The sequence below is a fragment of the Chrysemys picta genome, chromosome 2 (genome assembly GCF_011386835.1).
Source record: "Chrysemys picta bellii isolate R12L10 chromosome 2, ASM1138683v2, whole genome shotgun sequence".
NCBI classification, from domain to species: Eukaryota; Metazoa; Chordata; order Testudines; family Emydidae; genus Chrysemys; species Chrysemys picta.
The window spans coordinates 254,771,138-254,788,487 of record NC_088792.1 but is presented as its reverse complement, the minus strand read 5'-3'; the positions used below and the strand labels follow the sequence as shown (position 1 = coordinate 254,788,487).

At 42.9% G+C, this 17,350-nt stretch overlaps 1 protein-coding gene across 4 annotated transcripts in view; it reads right to left on the bottom strand.

The window, feature by feature from the left end:
* Nucleotides 1-17,350, bottom strand: part of ATP6V1C1 (ATPase H+ transporting V1 subunit C1) — a 42,118-nt gene that overhangs the window by 17,442 nt on the left and 7,326 nt on the right. For 2 of the 4 annotated variants that reach the window (XM_005306029.4, XM_042845156.2), the window contains exons 2-5: nt 14,477-14,653; nt 10,202-10,269; nt 5,114-5,199; nt 3,326-3,420 (exon numbers count right to left, since the gene is read on the bottom strand). In XM_005306029.4, coding sequence (XP_005306086.1) covers nt 3,326-3,420; nt 5,114-5,199; nt 10,202-10,269; nt 14,477-14,608 — 381 coding nt within the window. In that variant the 5' untranslated portion in view covers nt 14,609-14,653. The remainder of the gene's footprint in view (nt 1-3,325; nt 3,421-5,113; nt 5,200-10,201; nt 10,270-14,476; nt 14,654-17,350) is intronic. The other 2 variants (XM_065582245.1, XM_065582246.1) reach the window with 2 other exon arrangements.

The following is a 17,350-nucleotide window of genomic DNA, read 5'->3' as shown; positions in this document are numbered from 1 at the left end:
GCGCATCCGGCCCCATGGATTTGTGCTCATCCAGTTTTTCTAAATAGTCCCGAACCACTTCTTTCTCCATGGAGGGCTGGTCACCTCCTCCCCATACTGTGCTGCCCAGTCCAGCAGTCTGGGAGCTGACCTTGTTTGTGAAGACAGAGGCAAAAAAAGCATTGAGTACATTAGCTGATTTCACTCTTGCATGCCTGAGCAATATGTTTATACTCCTCCCTGGTCATTTGTCCAATCTTCTACTTCTTGTAAGCTTCTTTTTTGCATTTAAGGTCAACAAGGATTTCACTGTTAAGCCAAGCTGGTCGCCTGCTATATTTACTATTCTTTCTACACATCGGGATGGTTTGTTCCTGCAACCGTAATAAGGATTCTTTAAAATACAGCCAGCTCTCCTGGACCCCTTTGCCCTTCATGTTATTCTCCCGGGGGATCCTGCCCATCTGTTCCCTGAGGTAGTCAAAGTCTGCTTTTCTGAAGTCCAGGGTCCGTATTATATCCAGGCCCCTCCCCTGACTCCTAACCTACCCTGAGATAACAGAACTGAATCCCACAGCAAAATTAAGGATTCTTCTGCCATAAAATATCCTTCATTCCCATTCCTCTCTCCCCATTAAAAAAAATAGAGGTATGCCTCAGAGTCGTACTCACTGATATAAACTTTGTTGATTATTTTTTTACCTTGACAGCTTCCAAGGTTAGGTTTTTTAGTTACTGGCAACAGGTGCGCCGGACCCAGTCCCAGCTCCCAGGATTATGTCTGGGGGACTCAGCTCAGACCCTTTTTCTCCCTACGTGCCAGAGAACGTGAGAGCTTGTAGCCAGCTTCAGTTGCTTATCTCACTGGCTCCCCAGGCCTCAGCTGCTGAGCTGGTCTTCAGGGTGCCTAGTTTACCAGCCTACACTTCTGTTTCCTTTGCTCCCTGGCTGTGGGCTGGACTTGGACTCTTTCTCAAGTCCCTGCTCCATGACTCCATGGGACAGTGAAGGAAACATGCACTGTGATCAAATTAATTCCCTCTTGTGGGGAAAGTTTCAGAGTTTTTTAGGACATTAATATGGTAAACGAGAACAACCAGAGTTATATTTAATGCAAAAGGTATTTTGGAAGTGATATAAAAGCCTCATGCCTCAGAGTTTAAGCTAATCTTTAACTATTAGGAATCAGCAAGAGACTTTCATGTGGTGCAGATGACACCACAACTGCCTACAGTGAGGTTTCATGCATCTGGCGCTGGCCATTCTCAGACAGGAGACTGGCTAGATCGGGGGTGGGCAAACTTTTTGGCCCAAAGGCCACATTGGGGTTGCAAAATTGTATGGAGGGCCGGGTAGAGAAGTCTGTGCCTCCCCAAACAGCCTGGCACCTGCCCCCTGATTGCCCCCCTCAGAACCCCTGACCCATCCAACACCCCCCCCCCCCCCGCTCCTTGTTCCCTGACCACACCCTTCCAGGACCCCCTGCCCCACCCCCTAGCCAACCCCCCTGCTCCCAGTCCCGATTCCCACGCCCCCTATCCACACCCCTGCTCCCTGTCCCCTAACTGCCCCCTGGAATCCCCCGCTCCCCGCCCCCTTACCATGCTGGAGCCAGCCATGCCGCCGCACTGCCCGGTAAGAGCAGTGGGCCAGAGCGCTGGCAGCGCGGCATGCTGAGGCTGCAGGGGTGGGGGAACAGCAGGGGAGGGGCCAGGGGCTAGCCTCCCCGGCTGGGAGCTCAGGGACCAGGGAGGAGATGGTCCTGCGAGCCGTAGTTTGCCCACTTCTGGGCTAGATGAACCATGATGTGATCTAGTATGGCAATTCATGTGCAGCAAGAGGCAGCTGTAGGAAGGTCCTGGAAGGGTAAGGCAACAGACAGAAAAAAGATGTCTGGCCCTAGGTGCAGCAAAATGGCAAGATTTCATGCCATCTTGATAATTCCCAGGTATGCAGTTGCAGAATTGCAAAGTGCATGGAGCCTGGATTGAGATCAATGTGGCTGGTCACCCCTCAGGGCTATTGTTTCAGGTTCTCTACAGACTCAAACAGATGCCGCTATCAGTTTACATTGTTCATTTCAGGTTCTCCACAACTCTCAACGGCTAGAAACAGGTGGCTTTAAAAAATAAAAATAATCAAAAGTAAGGTTCTAGTACAGAGTTTTTTGGCAAGTAGACAAGAGCTTTAGCAACTTCCAAAGCTGGGAGGGTGGGGGAGAGAAATCACAGAGTACACTACCTTGCTTAGGTCTGCGCTATCTGAAATGCAATTAAATTACACTTACGTTTGTGTAGTTCTCTAAGTGATTTCCATCCTCCCCCTCGGGACAGATAAATTACTATAACTATGATTGTTTCTATAGCTAATTTCCATTGCAGGACCAATGATGAGAGAAGGTATAGTGGCAAAATCTTGTTACTTGTCCAAGTACTCCATACTCTCTTACTTATTAAACAAAACCAGATTTCAGACAGCGTTCATTTCCTCAAGTATCAGGTCAATAAGACACTCACAAATCTACCAGTGAAGTTACTGTAAAGCTTTTTCCAGAGAGTTTAAATTCTAGGAGTGGATGAACATTTTACAACTACAATTGCCAAAAAACAAATCTCTTCATTTCTTCTGCTTTCTTCAAGCTGACAAAGAACTAATGACCTTACATAGTTTCACATTTTAACACAAACACACTGCACATATGAAATATTAAGGTCATGCATTTTTTATCAAAGCCAGAAGTCAGCCTTCATTCCTCCAGTAGGACTAAAGTACTGCAGACACAAAATACATGAAAGTTTAATTACCAAACCTAGGAACATACATTATTATTGATAAAGAAGTGTTCTTAACCTATTTATCTAATTTAAGAAATGACAGTTACTACATCTTGAACTTAGTCTTCCATAATAATGCATCAAACTAACTGTCAGTTACAATCTGGATCAGCTACATGATGTATACTGGTATAACAAACTTAGCAAGAAGTTCAAATCAGAGGTTCTTAGAATGCAATCTGTAAATAGCTGGGGCATGCACCATAATTGCAGAGCACATGTCAACCTTCTGGCACAGATACCAAATGAGACATAACCAACCTGCCAAACCCATAGCATAGAAGCAAATTTTGTTTACATATGGTATTAATATTGTATGTTTTGCTGTACCCAAATACTACAGTTGTCACAGAACTGGTGATAGGTGGAGGTGAGGTGACCCTTGAGAAAAATCTCTCGTTTCATAGGTAGTCCAGAGCGGAAACAATTGAGAATCATTGTCAAACTAAGTTCTTGTATCAAGGATGAAAGCAACACAGTATATATGTAGTTTGAATTACATGTCATCTTACCTTTGCAATTATTTCTGAAATATTCTTCAGGGACTGTTTGATTGGATACTTGGCCATATCCCACTGGAACCTTGTTATATAGGTAACCAAGTCAACTAAAAATGTGAAGGAATGAATGTGTTAAGTTTGGTAATAAAGACAATAGATTTTAATACTTTAATTGTTTGCTAAAGTATTGTTTATGATGCCATGGAAGGTACTGAGAAAGACTGTAGACTTTCAAATATATTGGCCCTGTTACTAAGGCTGTGTCTACACTGCCACTTTCAGCGCTAAAACTTTAGTTGTTCAGGGGTGTGAAAAAACACCTCTGAGCGACAAAAAATTTAGTGCTGAAAAGTGCCAGCATGCTCCTGGCAATAAAGCTCATTTGGGGTGAGGTTTTTTAATCACCAGGAGAGCTCTCCCCCGGCGATAAAGCGTGACTACATTGCCCACGTCACAGCGCTGCCGTGGCCACGCTGTAACGTGGGCAGTGTAGACATTAACCCTTAGACTTATGGTATTAGAATTTCTGAAGCTAAAAAGTTATAGGTGCATTAGTTGGGATTCTTGCCTTCAGATACTGACTTCTGTAGACTCTTAAAATTGAAGAAATGTTAACCTGGAGAACATGCCAGTCATGTCTCTTGAGAAGCAACAAAGTGATGAAGACAAAAATACTATGTCTGCCTACCACCTATAGCAGGGGTGGCCCATCTGCAGCTCACGATCCACATGCAGCTCTTTTACAGTTAGTGTTGCTCACTGAGCCCCTCACACCCCTCCCCCATTCTCCGTCTGCCAGACTGGGGTGAGGGGGCTTGGGGCTTCCACCCAGTGGCAAGGTGGTGGGACTAGGGGCTTCTGCCCTGCTGGGAAGGTACCTGCTGGGGCTCCAGAAGGAGCAGGGCTGAAGCCCTGAGCCCCGGCAGGCACGCCCAGCTCTCAAACCTCTGAAGATTATTGTATGCGGCTTGGAAGGTCAGTACGTTTGGCCACCCCGACCTATGGCATTCAAGTCTTGATTTGCACAAAGCTGTTTTTGAATTTCAAAGTTAATTTGGCTCTCAGACAGAACAGCAGCTTCATGCATAGGTGCTGGGCACAGTTTATATATAGATATGTATGGATCAGATTTCTTTTTTTGTTGAACACTACTTCAACAGTTATTTTAAATGAATTTTTGTCTCTCTCTTTTATATCAATACCAAGCAATAGTAAACTGAGTTTGAATTTGTCAGCATTCTGTCCCCAAGTAATCTGACATGAGGGATCAGTGCTGCGTTCCACCATAGCCAGTCTTCTGTTTCTAAGAGACAACTAGCTTGATAAAATGTCACTTGACAACTTGGGGGTAGGCAGAGATTCTCAGCTAGCTTATTTGAAGAACTTAGTAGGTAAAATGTGGACACCCTTTTATATGAACATAATTTATTGATGGAGTATTGGATCCCAAACAAAATCTTTAAAAAAAAAAATGTATAAAAGTAAAGAAAAAAATTGGACTTTAAACTGGTGGAGATATAAAACCACAGTGCCCAAAAGGAACCCAAGGCTTTTCTTGGACGTGGACATTTACCATACAGATCTGTACCTATATTTTCTACCCACAATTGTAGGTATCATCCCCTCCAATATAAGTGATTTATGCAAGATCAATATAAGTGACTTAAGCAAGAGACAGATAAAAGCATTTTCATGTTTAAACTAAGTTCTCAGTCTGATTCTTTATATGATCTGTTAAGTCAGTAGGAAAAAAAAGCAAAAAATCCTGAAACACTGGAGAAAATAAAGTTAAAGCTTTACCTCCATTAGCCAATAGATTTTCCTGAACTTTATCTTTACTGTCTTCCAGAACATCAGCCATATATTGGGCCACCTTCTTGACCACTCTGGAGAACCAAGATAGAGCAACAAAACATGAACTGCTTTGAGGATGAAGAAACCACTGTCATCTTATAAGAGAATCTGTTACATTAGTTCCACTGAGTCAAAGACAATTTGGCCCAATCTTTTTTTAATACTGTTTTCCAAACAGTTTCAGATCAATTACATCAAACTTAATTTTTAAGTTGTGTTCCTGGAAGCCTCACCTTACAGAATTTTTGCATTTGCGGGAAGCCATCTCCCCAACAGCTGCAGACATATCGGTTTTGTTTTTTAGGCTTTCCTAGATGCTTGTCATTGTGGTGTGACTATCTTCCAGAGTTCCAGGGTATTAGATGCCCAAATCCTATTTACATTCAGTGGGATTTGGGTGCCTGTCTCCCTTAGGCTCTTCTGAAAAATCCCAGCCCAGTTCTCAAAACACCCTGTGAGGTCGGGAGCATGATTATCCCTATTTAACACAAAGGAAACTGAGACACAGACTGATTAAAGCCATGTCTACTATGCTACTGTAACTCTGTAGCATAGACGCAGGTTACAGTGACAGAAGGGGTTTTTCTATTGCTATCAGAACTCCACCTCCCTGAGCATATCTATGGCGCTAAGGGGTGTGGCTTTTTATACACCTAAGCACTGTAGATATGCTGACCTAAGTATTAAGTCTAGACCAAAGTATTATGTGAGTTACCAAAGACACAAAGACAGACTGTGGATGAGCCAGCAAGAGAACCCAAATCTCCTGAGTAATAGTCCAGTGCCTTAAACACAAGGCCATCCTTCCTGTCTAGGAAAGTAGAATGCTATTTTAACAGTATTTCAATAATTTACATGTACAAACCTAAAAGATTACTTGCTTTCTGTTTGAAAGCTTTATAACAAAGTTATCCCATTGTTCATCACTTCACCTTCCCTCCCTCTAATACTCAGACAGTTAAGAATATGTCCAACTTTTAACTGACAATTTTAGACTTGGATAAGACAATGGTCATCTCTACTGACTGCCTTACTATGTCTGTTTTAGTAAGACACACACTGGTTTAGCAAGGACACTGAACATAATGCTCTGAAAGGAAAAGGAGTTGTGCTTATTTAGCTCTTCATTTTAAAAAGCAGTTATGTTGCCCAGGCTACAGATACTTTCCCCACACAAACCTCCTCAGACTTCAATGAACGAACTCATGTAAGGCTATACCTAGCAGTTTGTAAAATAAGCTACCACAAGCAACTGACTGCAGATTTGCTAAGGAAAATGTCAGCACCACTACTAGTCAGTCATTTGATTGGCTGAGCTTGAAGGCCTTACTCAAGGACATCTGTTTTCCATGCAGAAACTTTTGAATGGCACATCCAATCAATTCCAAAATTTCAGTGAATGTTCTAGGCATCAGTGGCCAGAATCCTACTGATTTGGGAAAAAATTAAAAAGCCAAAAGGGGAAAAGTGGGGGGACATAAGAATGGCCATACAGGGTCAGACCAAAGGTCCATCTAGCCCAGTATCCTGTCTTCTAACAGTGGCCAATGCCAGATGCCCAAGAGGGAATGAACAGAACAGGTGATCAATCATCATCAAGTGATCCATCCTGTTACCCATTCCCAGCTTCTGGCACATGGAGCTCCTGCCACCCGATTAACATAAAAAGCAACAGAGGGTCCTGTGGCACCTTTAAGACTAACAGATGCATCTGAAGAAGTGAGGTTCTTACCCATGAAAGCTTATGCTCCCAATACTTCTGTTAGTCTTAAAGGTGCCACAGGACCCTCTGTTGCTTTTTACAGATTCAGACTAACACGGCTACCCCTCTGATACTGATTAACATAGTCACAGCTTTAAGCACCTCTACAATTGTCCACAGATCAAGCAGGTTGATGGCATTCATTAATGCCTTCCATCATAACTATAACTCATCTCTGCTTATTCTCCCAACAGTTTAACTTGTTGGCACTCTGAATAACCCATCTTCCAGACAGAAAGAATAATGCTGAATAATGTCGATGCCAGGGGTGGAGGCATGGTGCTTGAGGAGACGCTTGGTGTCGAGTTCCATGCCAGTCAACTTGGTGCCATGGAGGAGGCATGTCTTTGTTTGTGCCTTGACTCAGTCTCCTTCGCTCAGACCTCAGTGGTGCCAGAGGTGCCCTGAGCGACATAGATGCTCACCCAAGCATATGTCGGCATCCAGGGCAGAGACCTGGCAGAAGACCGCTTTTGTTTTCGAGGTGCTCTCTATGGAGAAGTCTGAGCCCTCTTTTTTGGTCTTTCAGAGGGTATGTCTCCTTTCCCCATTTGGAGGAGTCCCCAGAGAGGCAATCTGCTTGTCCAACTCTGGTTGGAGGGATTTCTCTATTAAAATCATTTTAGCTGGAGATCCCTGTCGCATTGGTCTCTGGCTTTCCATTTACTGCAGTGGGGGCATTTTGGGGGGATATGCCCCTCATCCAGGCAGCATACACACAACAAGTGCCTGTCTGAAACGGGCATACCTTCACATAGGACCGCAGCCTTTGAAGCCTGGAGAACCAGGCATCTTAACGGGTAACCGTCCCCTGAGGGGAGGTAGTTAACGAAATAAAACTTTTTCCCCCCCGATAAACTAACACTAACTAACTTTCTATCTAACTATCTAATTAAACTATTTTTCTAACGGTTTTAGGGAATCAGAATCATATGATTCTAAGAGTGCTAACACTGCCCCAGAGCTCCGTCTTCAGCTGAGGACATCCGAGAAGGAACTGGAGAGCTCAGGTCATGCACGCGCTACATGCGGCACCAACGGCATGTGTAAGACGCCTACTGTGCACATGCAACCCGTGTGGACACTGCTACTGTAAATCCCTGATCAACGGCGCCGGGACGCACCAACACCTGAAGTGGAGCACCCACAGTGACAGCATTCAAAGAATTATAGCATTTAATGGAAAGAGATCCTCTAATCTCTTTCTTTTCTCCCCCACCTAAAGAAAGATCAAACTCTTGCCCTTGAAGAGAATGAGTCTTTTTTGGAATCAGTAAACTCCATACCAGACAACCCTGTAGAAAGTGAAGATGCATTCCTGTTGAAACAATGGCCATACAGCAAGATTAATTTCTTTGTAATCCTATATACTTTACCTCAGAGTTAACTAAGAAGGTATTAACTACTCCTGGGGGAATTCTGCACCACTGTGTGCATGCAGAAACATTCTCCCCCTCCCCCATGCAGATTCCCCATGCCTCCCCCCACTAGTGCTCACTCACCCCTCCCCAGCAGCATGGAACCATCTGTTAGGGCACACAGAGCAGCCGTGGGAGAGAAGTCACCGCACCGAGGGTGGGAGGGGGGAAGAGGAGGAGGAATCTGGGGATGCCCTGGCCACCCAGAGATGTTAGTTTGGGGGGGTGGGGCAGGGGAGAAACAAGGACAACGGAGACAGAACTCCCCCTCCCCTGCACGGAGAAGCCAGGGCTGGGTCAGATCAACCCCCAGAAACCTCCCACACACACATTGCAGGAGGGGCTTGGCGGAGGGGTCTGGGTGCAGGGGGGGTAAGACTCAGTGTAGGGAAGCGGAGGTCCAGAGGCACTGGTGTCAGGTGGATGGGAGAGCAGCTCCCTATACAGTGACTCTTTCCCCCATTTCCTAGCCCCATCGCGCCTCAGCCATTGGGGGAGGGGTCACTGTATGGGGAGCTGCTCCTCCTGTCCACCCAACCCCTGTACATCTGGACCCCCACCCACACCAAACCACACCACACCACCCCCCCCCCCGTCTCCCCAATGAGAAGTTATGAAGTTTTGCTGTGTGTGTTAGTTACTGAAATATGTTGTGAGGTTGGGAACACCCACAACCAGCCTTTCAGGTGCAACATTGGAGAAGCCAAACATGCTGATGGCCCATTAAAGGGAATCCACGCTCCCAAGGACTGTCCCAAGAACCGTATACAATGGAGACTTCTCAGAGATAGCATGTAGACAATGGAGACTGCTTGACCCACGTCATAGCAAAGGATCTTTCCAGCAAGCTGGAAGAAGCTATAAAAGGAGGGGAAGGGATATCATCACTTGGCCTCACGCTCCCCCCCACAACTCAACATCTGGAAACATGTCTGGTGGACAAATACTTTGAACTGGGGAAATGGTCCTGGGCTGGAGGAGAATTCCAGCCTGTGTACAGAAGATCTGTAACCTGCTTATACTATCAGGGTGAGACACTGCTTGATTCAAATCTTGTTTAATTTATAGAACTTACATTGTGTGCTTAATTTAATTTTCTTTGGTAACCATCTCTATCCTTTATTCCTACCACTTATAACGGCTTAAAAATCTATCTTCCCGTAGTTAATAAACCTGTTTCATAGTTTACCTAAAACAGTGTGTTGTGCTTGAAGTGCTGGGAGAACCTCTGCTCAGCGTACAAAAGCTAGTGCCGGTCCTCTCCACATTGAGGGAGTGGTGGACGGGGTAATAAACTTACACTGGTCAGGCTTCTGACAAGGGCAGAACGGTACATCCCTGGGGTCCTAGGCTGAGGAACTGGGGGAATTGGCTGGAGCCTCTCTATTGTTAGTTCATGAGTGGCTGGGAGAAGCATTTATGTAACTCAGCTGGGTGTGTCCCTGTGTGGATGTCACAGAGACAGCATCTGGAGAGGTCTGTAGCTTGTCATAGCATAACAGTGTGAGACAGAGCCCAGGCTGGTAAGCCAGGGGACTCAGCAGTACTCCAGTTCCAGTTGCACCACAGGAAAACCCATCATACTCACCATCACTTCCTATGATTCTTAAGCCAAGATCTGAACACATTTCTCCTGAATCTGGCAGCACGCAGCACTACCACAAAGAACCATTTTTTTTATTAATGAAAGTAATCTTAAGCATGTTTAGATCTCTCTTTTTATAAAAAGTATGGGTACTATTAAACAATGTTTAGGTCAATCTGCTGAAAGGTTGACTATGGAGTTTGACATTATGAAGGTTGACATGAAGCCTGAACATCAATATACAATATATACATATATAGTTATATTACCCCTCCACAAATGCGTCCAACTTAGCCAACTCATCTGACAAACCAACTAAAATATCCAGTGTGCCAACCTAGAAGAGAAAAAAGAATGAAAGTTTATTAATGGATTTTAGGTTCAAGTCAAGTCTTAGAGACCAAGCACTTAACTGCTAAACAAAAAAAGCTTTACACCGGGGATCGGCAACCTTTGGCACCCAGCCCGTTAGGGAAATCCACTGGCAGACTGGGCCGGTTTGTTTACCTGCAGCGTCCGCAGGTTCGGCCAATCGCAGCTCCCCCTGACTGCGGTTCGCCGTTCCAGGCCAATGGGGGCTGCGGGAAGTGGCAGCCAGCACATCCCTCGGCCCATGCCACTCTCCGCAGCCCCCATTGGCCTAGAACGGCGAACCGCAGTCAGGGGGAGCCACGATCGGCTGAACCTGCGGACACTGCAGGTAAACAAACCGGCCTGGCCCACCAGTGGATTTCCCTGATGGGCCGCGTGCCAAAGGATGCCGATCCCTGCTTTACACAGTCCATACAAACCCACACCTTAAGGATTCAAAGCAGTACAAGATATCTGAATTTGAGGATTACCACAGACTTTAATAGTAGTCACACAGATCAACATTTAAACATTAATTGCTTCCTGAAACTGTACTGTCTTAGCCTTAACTTAATGTAGCTTGCTACAACAGGTAGCATTCTCCCCATTCAAAATCCCTTGATACTGTCCATGGATATTGAAAAGTCAATTGTTATTTATCCCAAGTGATTTGCTGCAGTCTTTTAGAGTTCTGTATGTAGAAGTTGCCAGTCTGAACCAGACCTGATATTCATCTAGTCCAGCATCCCATCTCTGAGGGTGGCTAGTACCAGATGCTTCAATGGAAGCTATAAGAACACTGAAGTAGGCAGATGTGGGATAATTTGCCACCCATATTAGGTCTCACTCTTATCTAATAATTAGAGATTGGTTTAAGCCCTGAAGCATGAAGTTTAACATCCCTTCCAAGATTTGTTGCTATTAATTATAACAACTCTGGATGCTCTTGTTATTCATATAAGTGTCCAGAGTACAGTAATGAAGTGTAGTTTTTTAGCATTCGTTCTTACTTCTGCCACCCTCCAAAAGCACTCATCTTCCTTTCCTTTTTATATATAAGATATTTGCAGCTACTTCTGCACATTTATTTTCAGGAGACTACAACTTAACCATTTTAGATTCAAATATTGTATAATAAGTTTCAAGTGTGGCTTATACCAAATATTTTGGGAGCTAATTATTTGATGTTTAAGTCACAGGAACGTCTTGAAACCTCACAGATGGTTAGGCTTCCTCAAATATACAGACAAAAATTGAAGGAGTCGGGTTATTTTTTGTAAACATGTAAAATAAGATTCTTCTGAGCTCTCTTGACATGTCCTGGTACATGTTGTTCAAATAAAGAAAAAAATGTTTTACAAAGAACGAGCACTAAGTCTACAACCTTTAAAAGCCAGATTTAAATGCAGCAATTGTGTTACACTGAAAATTAAATAAAGGTGAATTACAAACTTTTATGTAGACACAATCGTTAACCTAAGCTGTTGAAGACTCCAAATCTAACAGATTTCTGTTCTATGCACTCACATATACATAAAAATGTGCCTCAGGTTGCAGTTTAGAATACAATCCCTGTACCCTCTTCTTGCCTTGAGGGCTAGGAAGGGAAAGAGGATGTTCCACATTCTAATCCCTGGTAGTGGCTTACTTACAGGTTCATATACAGCCAAAAATCCTAAAGTGAATGATTTATGAGATATTGGCCTCAATGGGGAGAAATCTCAAGAACATCTTGTGATATTCTGATGCCATCCAAACCTTGACCTAAAGCTCCCTCTGCACTTGAATACAGCCTGTTTGTCCATACAATGTTTAGGCTGGAAGAACACTTTTGGCCATATAGTGTACACAGGAATTAGAAGCTAAAGGTTTGGGTCACAAGTGTTCTACACAAGCACAGCACAAAACAGTCTTGACTCCATGAGGAAAGTCTTAGTTCAGCCAGATCAGAGAGAAAGGAAAAAGGTAGGAAATACCTGCTTAGGTCCCCAATGAGGGGTACAATAGTAAAACCACAGGGAGCTGTCCTAGGAAGTATTGGTCTCACCACTGCAGACAGACAATTATTAGATTCTGTGCCAGAGCCACAGATGCATTAAGCTTGCGCTTGACACAAGCTAAGAGAAGGAGGGAAAGAGAGGGAAGATAGTTTTAATCTACCTTCTACTCTCAGGATGCTGGGGCTGAAACTTCTATCAGCGTAACAGAGCATTTCCAGGGGTTCTTTAAATTATACCAGCTGGAAACAGCTCCTAAAAACCTCACCACCAGCTGAGGATAAACTGGAGCATTGTGCCCTCTGGCTGTCGCTCCCAACGATAGCGACAGGTAGCAGGTGGAAGGGATCAAGGACCTCGCCTCCTATTTAGGATTCAGAGTAGCAGCCGTGTTAGTCTCTAAGGTGCCACAAGTACTCCTGTTCCTATTTAGGAATCATTCAAGTGACAGGCAGATTTTTCCTCCCTTCTTCCTTTTCTCCTTCGGTAGATTTTTCTTCTTTCAAAAGTTGATTTGGATTTATAATTTCTTATAATTTCTTATTGTTCCTGAGACCAGGATGTGCTTTTTCCTATTTAATGCACTGGCTCCCAACTGCGACTGACAGGAAGAAGTAAATCCAATTCAAGAGAAACTGCTTTCCAGATTTCCTTCTCCTTGCAATGTTATCCACGGTCTCCTATTTTTTACTCCTGGGGAATTCTGCATCATTGCACACATGCAGAAGGCGTGTCCCTTCCAGAGTTTTTTTTTTTTCCCCTACGCAGAATACAGATTCTGCTGGAGAGGTGTTGCTATTACACCTTTTTCCCACCAGGGGCTGCTGTGGCACCAAAAGAGAAGGAAGTCAGCTAGCAAAAGAGAAGATGGCCCACAGCAGGGCCAGGTGATGAAGCATGGGATGGACAGAGTGGGGCACACAGGGCTGCTGGGGGTGGGAGGGGGGGAAGAGACGGACAGACTGGGGCACAGGCTCAGGAGCTAGTGGGGTGATAGCATTGAGCCAGGGGCTGAAATGGGAGGGGGGCTGCAGGAACACATGCCCCTATTCCCATATTTCCCTGACTGAATGGGAGAGGTGAGGGGTCAGACAGGGTCTGCATGGGGGAGGCTTCCCAACTCCCTAACAATCCTTCCCCTCCTATCCACCCCACCATCCCCAAAAAATACCAATCTTGTTCCATACTTCTCCCACTCACATCCAACAACCCTCCAGATTCACTTTCAGGCTCCTTCCCAACAATTACTTTCCCCTCCCTCAGCTCCTCCGTTATCCCTGGCCGCCCCAAACCTTTGCTCTGATTTGGAGGTAAATACATTTCTGTATTGTAGTGTAAATGAATTACTCAACATTCTGTATTAATATTCCTAGTAAGGAATCTATTTGTCCTGAATATTTTTTTTTCTGTATTGTTAGAAATACTTGCTGACAGGTATTTTGAAATAGATTACCAAAATAATTGAAACTGGTGTGATTGTTTTGTTTTATTTTGACAAAATTCAGAATTTTGCTGAATTTTAAAATATTGTGTGCAGAATTTTTTTGGCACAGAATTCCCCCAGAATTAATTTTTCCATGCAATACCTTGGCAAGATACACTGAAGCAGCACCATCTGCACTGAAGGAGGAAGTGCTGTGTCTGGATATAGGTTCTGTCTCTGACAAAGATTCTGATTTTAATCAAGCCATTTTATGGTATCTCATGTGAAAAAGGAGAAACAGACAATTCAGAAGTGGACCATAGAAAACCCTACCACAGACAGCTCATATTACAAATCTTAGTTGATCAAAATACATTTACATCTTCTCCTCCATTTAACTACTAACTCATGGTTTCAACATTCTTTATTTCTTCTGCAGCAGTTGCCAGATCTAGAAGAATGCTGTGACTGCGGTTTATTGCATCTTCAAGCCTTGCAGAGTAAATAGAACCCAGAACTCAGGATATGTTAAGTAGAAGAATTGATTTTTTAGTTATTTTCTTTAAGTGAATTTATTTCTAATGTTCAGGTCTACATAAACTTCTAATAATCTGTAATTTTCTTCATTAAAATTACAGTTCCACAGTTCAAACCACCAATAACTAACTAACCAACCAGAAACATAAGTTCACTGAGTTTTTGTAGCAGAAGAATCCTGAATTAGATAAAGAAAATATGAACATTTTAGGAAATATGATAGAGTATTTACATACCTTTAAGTCAGGGATATTGAACTTTGAATTGGTGGATAGATTATTATTTTTTGTAGTTGCAGCATGTAGTTTCTCCCATGTCTGTTGACATGTTTTCTCCCCAGGAGCAGAAATAAGCCAGAACTCTGTCATTTTTGTCACTTTACACTTAATATTTCTGAAGATAGAGGCGAGACACTAGGGGAAAAAAGGATCTATACTTAGCCACAGATTAGTGTCCCTCAAAGTAGTAACTTTAAAAAAGTCTACAGTGTTCTCAGAATATAGTTCAACACACTGCAAAAAGACTGCTAAAATACCCGTAATGTTGTTCCTTTTTTTTCCTATGACTTGCCAATTTACTTTTAAAATTACCAGCCCTGCAAACTCAACCTAGAAACTGCAAGTTAAGTTGGGTTCTTTCAACTATATAAATTCTCCAACAGGACATAATTTACAAGTCTACTGAAGGTGCACAAGCGACAACAGAATTCAGCTCAAACCCCCATAGCCATATTTACTCTGCAGTGCCAATATAAAGAAGGATTTTTTTTTAAAAGCCCAGACAGCAAGCAAATACATCTGAATATATAAGGAGAGCAAATTGCCTCATAAAGGTGGTGTATGTTTTATCTGACCACTTTTTAGAGTAGAATCACACTTGAAGAGCTATTGCTTGCCAATGAAGTAATTTTTTGACATTTACTGCTCTGAAGTTAAGAGGATTTTCCAAGTGGATAACATGAAAAGGGAATTTGTTACACATAATCTAATAGTCCTGAATCTCTGATCTCATCATGGTACTTTACAAAACTATACACATAATAGACAGTTGTTCATTACAACAATGCAAGTACTGAAAGAAAATTACAGTGAGACAAGTAAACTTTTCAAAAAAGATCAAAGAGGAAGTATTTAGGCACTGTTCTAGACATGAAAAAAACAGAACCAAGCCTATTGAGAGTTACTGAACTTTTTGAATTAGTAAATTAATTAAAAAAAAAATCAAGGCTAACCCATCATTAAGTGTACTTCGTTCATTTGAGAATTATGGTTTAGTTCTGTTAATTCCTAATATTTTTTCTATAGTATATTTTGAAAAGTTGTGAAGTTTTAATGAGACCTCACTAAAGCACTTGAAATCTTTGCTGAGAAAGGGGGCCAGATCTTTAAGAATCAAAGTGTAGGGGTTAGCAAAGCTCTACTGTACTTTAAAACACATGTATCCCCTTGACTGTATGGCTTCCAAATTAATGCAAGTCTCTTCCAATTAGAAGATAAACAGGATGAGGCTTATATTACTAAACTTTGTCTGTCCACACAGATGATATCCTCAAATTACAACTGCCAGTTTATTTCCTCCCTTTATAATATGCCCTTTCACCACCACCAAGATCCCTCTTGTAAAGGAAGCTACTTAATGCAATAACAGAATGTGGCACATGACTGCAAATATTTTATGCCCATGAGTGTGAAATGTCTATGCAGGGGAAGGAGGGTGTGTAATTTTTTGGTACATAAAGCCTAGACATCTACATGAAAAAATGCTAGCTATATTATCTCACATCATTTGACTTCCATAGAATTTGATCTGCTGAATGTCCCATGTTTCTGGAGAAAATGAGACTTACGGCCTTCCCTTCTCATGACTTAGAAGCATTCTTTCCCTTGATATATGACAAAAATCCAGTGGCACCTTTCCAGGTGCAACACTAGACTCCTCCTCTACTACCCTTACGCTTAGCCCTGGTCTACCGGGGGGGGGGGGGGGGGGGGGGGGGGGGGGGAGAGAAAAGAGAGGGAAATCGATCTAAGTTACGCAACTTCAGCTACGTGAATAACGTAGCTGAAGTCGACGTACTTAGATCAACTTACCGTGGTGTCTTCACCGCAATGAGTCAACTGCTGCCGCTCCCCTATCGACTCTGCCTGCATCTCTCGCGCAGAGGGCTCATGGGTCGATTTATCACGTCTAGACTAGACGCAATAAATCGATCCCCACTGGATTGATCGCTGCCTGCCAATCCGGTGGGTAGCGTAGACATACCCCAAGTTTCTATATACACACTTACAAAGCAAAGTATTAATGTTGCTTGGTGCATGCGTTGTGGGTTCCCTACTCCAGCTACCTTTTACATCATTTGTATGTTTTCAGATTAAAATAGTGGCAGAATGGCTTTGATTTATTGTATAGCACTCAAGCCTTTTTACAGCTAACATTTGCTCACAATCTCTCCTGAGTGGAAACTCCCAATCAGCTTTTGGTTCTGCCACTGCATGAGATGGAGGGAGCTCCACTCTTCCTTTGCCTCCTAACCCTATCCACAGGAAAAGACAAGAGTTCAGTTTAGAGACACACATCCTGACATCTGAAATGCTAACGTCACTTGTGTTATTTTTCCATTTGCCACACTTAGGGTTTGACTAGAATTCGAAAGTACTAAAACTTATTTTTAAAATGGACTTTGTGGGAAGATGGAGGAACTAAAAAACAGGCCTCACTGCAGAATGAGGAAGTAGTTCTTCTGAGAGCAGAACAGTGTAAGCAAATATCCTAGCAAAACCAAATCTGACTCATTCACTCCAGTAAGTGGAACATTACATGTTTCCACTTAGATCTGAAAGGTTCCTCGTGCATGTGTTATAAAGTATTTCCAAAAAGATGTCTCAGATATGATCAGTCAAGAGAACAGTTATATTTTCATGGTGACATGGCCTCACATTCTTTGCATTACAGATAATGATGTTATGAAAGGTAGCTTCTCTGAACAGAACATGCAGTAATCATTAATAAATTCTTTTAAATGCTTAAAACTTTTTTCTAAAGAAAACAATAAATACAGACTGACTTCAAAATGTCAAATTTTAGGAATTTTTACAGATAGTACAGAATAC